We start from the raw sequence: 7,065 nt of genomic DNA on the forward strand, positions 1-7,065 counted from the left end.
CTTCTGGCCGAGGCAGCTAGGTGATAGATTGCTGGCCCCTCGTGACCGGACACGTTGAGGCGGTGAGTCGTGCTTAGGTCTAGTCTCTAGTTTCGCGACGGTTTTGTCATTGCCCCTTTGTCACCTGTTTTCCATGGGGTTTTTTTCTGTGAGGGCTTGTTATACATTTCCTTTTCTCTATACTCTGATAGATTCGTTGTTTTTTATACTCTGATGGATTCATTGTCTTTTATAGTTGTTAATGAAATGCGTTTTGGATGAAAAAAAAACCAATACAAGAAATAAACCGAGAAATTCGAACTCTTAATCTTCTAATGAGATGCAACAGTTCTAGTCAATTAAGCTACCCCGATTGGGTTGGTTGATGTAGCCATAGTATTTTTGGGTACAATTGCAACTACAACTTCAAAATTCAAACGAGAGAGAGAGAGCGACGAATGGGCCCCACCCCACATCCGCTCTTCTAACGACTACCGAGTGGAAACCAACGGTCCCGATCTGTCCCATAATTCAAATCACGCTTCCCCCTCGCCTCAAAAGCATAAACTAATCTTAAATACCAACAGTACCGTTCTCTCTCTCTCTCTCTCTCTCTCTCTCCTCTACAAAGTACAAATCTCTGCATCTCCTTTGCTCTGCTTTCAGCCTTTCACTCACTCACTCACCCCACACGCTTTTTCTCTCCCTCTGTTTCCGTTCTAATTTCTCGCTTCAATTACCCAAAGAATCCCCAATTTCAAAACCCTAATTTTCCCTGTGGAGATTAAAGTTCGCTTCTTGCGATCACTATATACCTATACGTTCCCTCTGCTTTCTTGGTCCGTTTTCTGACCAAGAAAAGAGACGCTGAAAACCTTCATTCTTTTCGTGGAGATAAAAGCCCTGTTGGTTTCAGGGTTAGGGTTTGAGAAAATGTCGACCCAGAATCGGCGTTCGTCAGTTACTACTACGTCTTCGCTGGCGAAGAGGCAGGCGGAGAATCTTGGGAAGGCCGCGGCGGGGGGCCCGCCGTACATGGCGAAGAAGAGGCCGGCCCTCGCCAACGTCACGAATCAGCGGCAAGGGCCGCAGAACGGGCCGCGGAGCTTGGTTTCAGGGTCGTCGAATATGGTATATATTAATAATTTGCTTATGTTTGATTGATTGTTGGTCATCTTATAAGTTTAATTGACGGGTAATTGATTTTGCATTAATTCTTTCCTTTTTCATTTATTTCTTTCCCTTTTACCGATCAGGTCCTTAACCTGGCTATAATTTGTTTGAATTTTCTTGGAATTCGTTTGTTTATCTTGTGTATGTGCTTGTTTAAGGAATGGGGTCTTTACTTTTCATTTATTTCTTGTTTTTTTGCTTTTTCTTTTTGGTTTGAACTCTGACTTAACCTTGTCTTATTAGACCAATGTAGGACCTTCTCCAAGAAGACAAGTTCACAAGAAACCAAATTTCCATGTTTTCTAGAAAGTCTTAAGTTGCAAATGATAGAAGAAACAAACTAGGAAATGAATGGGGAGCCTCACAATAATTGAAAATCCTGCCTTTTTAGAAAACCTTATCCTATCCTCATTTTGTAATCACATTCTGCAGTTGGCATGTTCTGGTGTTATAAATTGTGTGAAGTACAATCAAGATTTAAGTCCATACGACCTTCCTAAGTAGTAAGAAACTTTAGATAGTTGTTTATGTTTTGAAAATGGACCTTCTAATAATGCATTCAATGGAAAACATGTTAGAAAAGCACGTTGAATAGAGTACAATTGGACATGGAATTCAAAATTCAATTAGTGCTGTCAGAGTCTGTTTGCAGGAATGGAGTTTGAAATATCTGCATTATTCTGTGTCAGTTGTTTGTTTATATATAGTTGCGCTGTATCTTGAATCCTTGGTTAATTTCTACTAAGTAAAAATATCTTAATATCTTATGACGAAGCTTGAGCATTGACGCTCTTCACATTGATTGCATTTCAGTCGTAATTCCCTGCTAATACTATCAAACTTCCGCTAGAATTGCCTCTTCTGTCCCGAGATTGGAGCTCAGATATAACCATTTTGTTCGTTAGCAAAAAAATGCAAAACAATTTGCTTGATCACTCTTGTATCTCTTAACAGATTCAATTTGCTCATCTTGTTTTTGCCATTTGCTGTGTAATCTAACAGTTCTCCAGTGTTTTGTACTACGTTTCTTCATTAGATAATGAGTTTTCTGTCATAACTAACATGTGGAAAGTGTCTCGTAGCAACTGCTGCTACTATTAATAATTTGTTTATGTGTCCTGTTTTTGGGGCACGAACGGTATCATGAAGATTATGGTATTTTAACTGAAAAGTTTAGAAAATGGGAAACTCTGCAATTTTTGGTAAGAGTCTTCCACTGATCAGTCAAGGATGTTAGTTTTGACTGTCCAGTTTTTCAACCAGCATTGTGCCATTACAAAATATGACTCTCTGTTGTGTTCTGCCAACATGTTGCTCATAGTATATCTTGATTCATGGATAGTTCAATAGTATTGTGTTTTTAGCATTATTTCGGTGTACCTTTCTAATAATAATATTGCTATTGAGATAGAAACTTCAATACAAGACTTGGGTATTCACTTGGATAACATGTGGAAGGTGGACAGGTTCCATTCATTTTGTTCCTTAATCTGCTCTGTGTATCTTTCATCCAATTTCGGTGTTGGGGGCATACATTTACATTTAGCTTCCATAGGTGACCAATATTTGTTCAGTATTTGAAAAGAGTGATTAACCTGATTTAATTTTTCTAGGTACCATGTGCGACTAAAATTGCCAATGCAAAGAAGATATCCTCAACTTGCATTAGTAATGCAGGCTTCCCCAGGAGTACCTTGCCAGCGCCCTTGAATGTGAAACCAAGTGTAGCTGTTTCCAGCAAGAGCGCACCTTTCATAAATTACGATGATTTTTCTAGGATTCCTTCTCCTGCTGCCCCATGCAGCGTGGATATTTCTTCACCTCACTCACATGAATCTTCAGTTTCTATGGATGAATCTATGTCCACTTGTGATTCTTTGAAGAGTCCAGAATTCGAATATGTAGACAACATTGAGATGACGGCAGTTGATTCTATTGAGAGGAGGACAAGTACCAAACTTTACATTTCAGAGCACGTGGAAGCAGCAGGTTTCATTTTTTGACTAGTCTACTCCTCTATCTCGTTTCTGTCTTCCTTAGTTGTCTGTTGAGCAAAATTGCAAGGTTTCCCTTTGGTGGTCATAAAGTTTTGATCGCAAAAGTTGGTTTTGATATGTTTTTTGCCTTTCGTTTCAAGTCTTCTTTTCCCCTTGCTGTACGCAGAAACTATCTGCAAGAGAGACATACTTGCACAGGTGGGAATAGATGACGAGGTTGTTGATGTGGATGACAATTTCATGGACCCACAACTGTGTGCAACTATGGCTTGCGACATTTACAAACACTTGAGAGCAACTGAGGTTAGGAACGTATATACATTTTATGCATTGTTTGTAGCACCTAAAGTATTCTTGTCTCGCTGTGTCAACTGTCAACATTTTATTCACTGCTTGCTGTAACTGAAATATTTCCATTTTGCGCTAGATATGTTTTAAATCGAATTTCAGTAGACTAAATATTTCTCATGTAGTGTGAGTCTGAGAATGGTTTGATTTTCAGATTGGCGGGCTATAAAGATGAGTCGAGGCAGAATTTCTATCAGCTAGAAAATATTTTATTTGGGGGAAATGAGATTATTCTATTTTCGCATTGACATGGCTGATTTTGCAGCTAATACATATATGACTAACTATCCACAAGTTGGCTGTCATATGGCTGCAAAGCCTGCAGTATAAATGTTATTCTCTCCATATAGGGTTGACTATACTTACATGCTGATATACTTTTTTCCTTTGTATTGTCTGCATAAAAACAGCTCTGATTACTGTTCACAGCCCTAAACAACATAAAATAGTATTGCGACATTGTCTAATCATAGCTCGAAAAGCCTACTTCTTTGTTACCCCGTTGAAACCCTAAAATCCCTTATCATCCTACATCATTTTTCCATATTGTTAGTTTTGGATTTAACTTGTACTATTTTCCTCTTGAAAATCTCAGGCAAAGAAAAGGCCTTCCACGGATTTTATGGAGAGAGTCCAGAAAGACATTAATGCTAGCATGCGTGCAATCCTCGTTGATTGGCTTGTTGAGGTAATCCATGGTGTGTTATAGTGTTAGCAGTTGTGGCAATCAAACCATTCACTTGTGCTCTGGAGTATTTCTCCGTCGTAATTGTCTGTTTTACATGCGAAGCGTGTTTTCAATTCGATTACTTCCATCCTGATTGGCAACACCACTGGTCTTTTGTTTAACTCCAGAACACTTATTTTGACATTGTGAAGGGTGACTGCTATCTCTAACTTCAAATATATGACCCCAGGTTGCTGAAGAATACAGGCTTGTCCCTGATACTCTGTACTTGACTATTAACTACCTAGATCGGTATCTTTCTGGAAATACAATGGACAGACAACGGCTACAGTTGCTTGGTGTTGCATGCATGATGATTGCTGCGTAAGATCTTCTAGATTAGTTCCTCTTCTCCATGTTTTCTGTGTGTGTGTGTGTGTATTTTTGTACAGAAATGTCCTATTATCTAGGAAACAACATACATAGTAACAAAGATGATTGACATTGCCAGAAAATACGAGGAGATATGTGCACCCCAGGTTGAAGAGTTCTGCTACATAACTGATAACACATACTTCAAGGAGGAGGTCAGTTTTAATCTCACATAACTGACTTGCATTTTATAGAAGTTGCTTTAGATTTCCACAAGTATAAAGCAATGAAACTGCTGCAGGTTTTGCAAATGGAATCCGCTGTTCTAAACTATATGAAGTTTGAAATGACAGCACCAACGGCTAAATGCTTTCTAAGGTAATATCTAAATTCTCGGTTTCGATAGCTATATTCTGTGTTCTCATGTAAGATGCTCTGGTTGTTGACTTGTCATTGATTGGCACATAATGTAGGCGATTCGTTCGTGCTGCACAAGGGGTCAACGAGGTATCATTTTGGATTGGATCACCTATTGTTCGGCCTCTTACATTATTTGCAGTTTCTAAACTCTTAAAATTTTGCCCTGCAAGAATTCTTCAACTCTAGGCAATTAGAAGGACAAAATCAGTAGATTTGCAACATGTGTTAGAAATTTTGCTAGTATAAAGAAGAAGAATTCATTTACTTCCCCTGTGCCACATCTTGTTGGTTCAGATTCATATTCCTTTTGAACCAATCGAATACATTTATCTTCCAAATAACTAACTACATTTATGGGGAAGTCAATTGACGATGCTTTTCTTGTTGGTTTTATCTATTTTCTCTCTCAGGCACCGTCGATGCAGCTGGAGTGCTTGGCCAACTATATTGCAGAGCTATCCCTTCTTGAGTACAACATGCTTTGTTATGCCCCCTCGGTCATTGCTGCTTCGGCAATTTTCTTGGCCAAATATATGCTCATCCCTTCAAAGAGACCATGGGTACATGTGTTTTATAACTGCAGACTTTGCTGGCTTAGTTTGGATACCAGGATTTGGTACCTCAGTTTTTCCCCCTTCTCCTGACATCCTAATACAAGAAGTTTATTTACAGAATTCTACCTTGCGGCATTACACACTTTACCAGCCCAGTGATTTATCCGACTGCGTGAAGGCGCTGCATAGCCTATGCTGTAACAGCCAAAGTTCTAGTTTACCGGCAATCAGGGAGAAATATAGTCAACATAAGGTAAACAAATTCTCATTCCAGGCTCCTCTCTCTCTCATGCACATGCACATGCACATGCGCATGCATAGACATCTCTAGTGGGCATCGGAATATAACAATGGTTCTTCTTTGTTAAGAAAATGATATTTTGGACCATTCATTGAAAGATACATGAGGTGTAAAGTCAAATTAAGAAGACAAATTACCCCCAAAATTGAGAAACTGGCCCAGCAATTTTGTGTACAGTGTTTTTTTGCTGCTACTGTTTGGTGATGAGGTTCAAACTACATAAATTAACTGCTTTTTGTTATTTTGTGTGGATTCCAGTATAAATTGGTTGCACAGAAATACTGCCCGCCGGCTATACCATCCGAGTATTTCCAGAACCTAAGCTGACAAAAGTCGCATAACAGCTACAAACAACACAAGACCAGATGGACTTAATCTGATGTTCCAACGGTCAAGTTGGATCTCATTCGATTTTCAATTTTCTCTCCTTTATCCATGCTCGATGCTTTGTATTGGAATTATGTTTCACTTGGCCTAGGGACCTCAACTGTGTCTCATTCCTCGGCTTTATTGACCGTGAACTTGTTTAGATGAGAAATCTTGTACCATGTTGATATCAGAATTTTTAGTGTTCAATGCATTTTCAGTTTAGTGTTCCTTATCCATACTTATAGAATTCACTCTGCTTTTATCCTTCTTTTTTTTTTTATCGCCTTGGATTCATGTTGCAAAATAATCCATCTACGAAGGTGACCAGAAGGTTAATATGTTAACATAGTCGAGCAGCAAACTAGCAACATTCATATCACGTCGTGTTTGGCTTCGTTCTTTAATTCCTTTTTTGGGTTTTCACTATTCAAGAAACCAAAAGAACTGGTTTGGCAAAAAAAAAAAATGATCTCACTTATATTGATTGGTAAATTTCACAAAAAAAGATCTCACTTAAAGCCAAATCACTAATTTACGAAAATCTCACTAATTATGAGCATATTTCATTTCTATAAAATGAAGAAGAGATGCACTCTACCCATGCTTCCTTTGGAGTTTTCATTTTGAAAGACCTAATTTGATTCACCAAATCGAAAATAAAAATACGCTTTCATTGCCAATTAAAATTTGAGAGAATATTTTTGGAAATTCATTTTGTTTTTTGGAATTCAAAGTATAATTTTGCTCTTCGAGTATATTGATTCTACTGAGAAACTTGACGTTAGATTTTCCGTATTTTATGCTTGATTTTTGCCTTACTAACTCAAAATTCGCACTTTTTTCTATATATATAAATATATATATATAATTTTTTTTTTTTTTTTT

The 7,065-nt window shown here is 38.0% G+C and overlaps 1 protein-coding gene across 1 annotated transcript; it reads left to right on the plus strand.

Moving 5' to 3' along the window:
* Window positions 1–569: 569 nt before the first annotated feature.
* Window positions 570–6,412, plus strand: LOC131307302 (cyclin-A1-1). Its single transcript, XM_058333729.1, has 11 exons — window positions 570–1,110; window positions 2,766–3,141; window positions 3,316–3,452; window positions 4,093–4,185; window positions 4,415–4,548; window positions 4,676–4,751; window positions 4,838–4,914; window positions 5,010–5,043; window positions 5,367–5,516; window positions 5,629–5,763; window positions 6,070–6,412. Exons 1-11 carry the CDS (start codon window positions 913–915, stop codon window positions 6,136–6,138), a joined length of 1,479 nt encoding a protein of 492 aa, XP_058189712.1. The 5' UTR covers window positions 570–912; the 3' UTR covers window positions 6,139–6,412.
* Window positions 6,413–7,065: the final 653 nt, after the last annotated feature.

Source organism: Rhododendron vialii, chromosome 11a (genome assembly GCF_030253575.1).
Source record: "Rhododendron vialii isolate Sample 1 chromosome 11a, ASM3025357v1".
In the NCBI taxonomy this organism is placed as follows: Eukaryota; Viridiplantae; Streptophyta; class Magnoliopsida; order Ericales; family Ericaceae; genus Rhododendron; species Rhododendron vialii.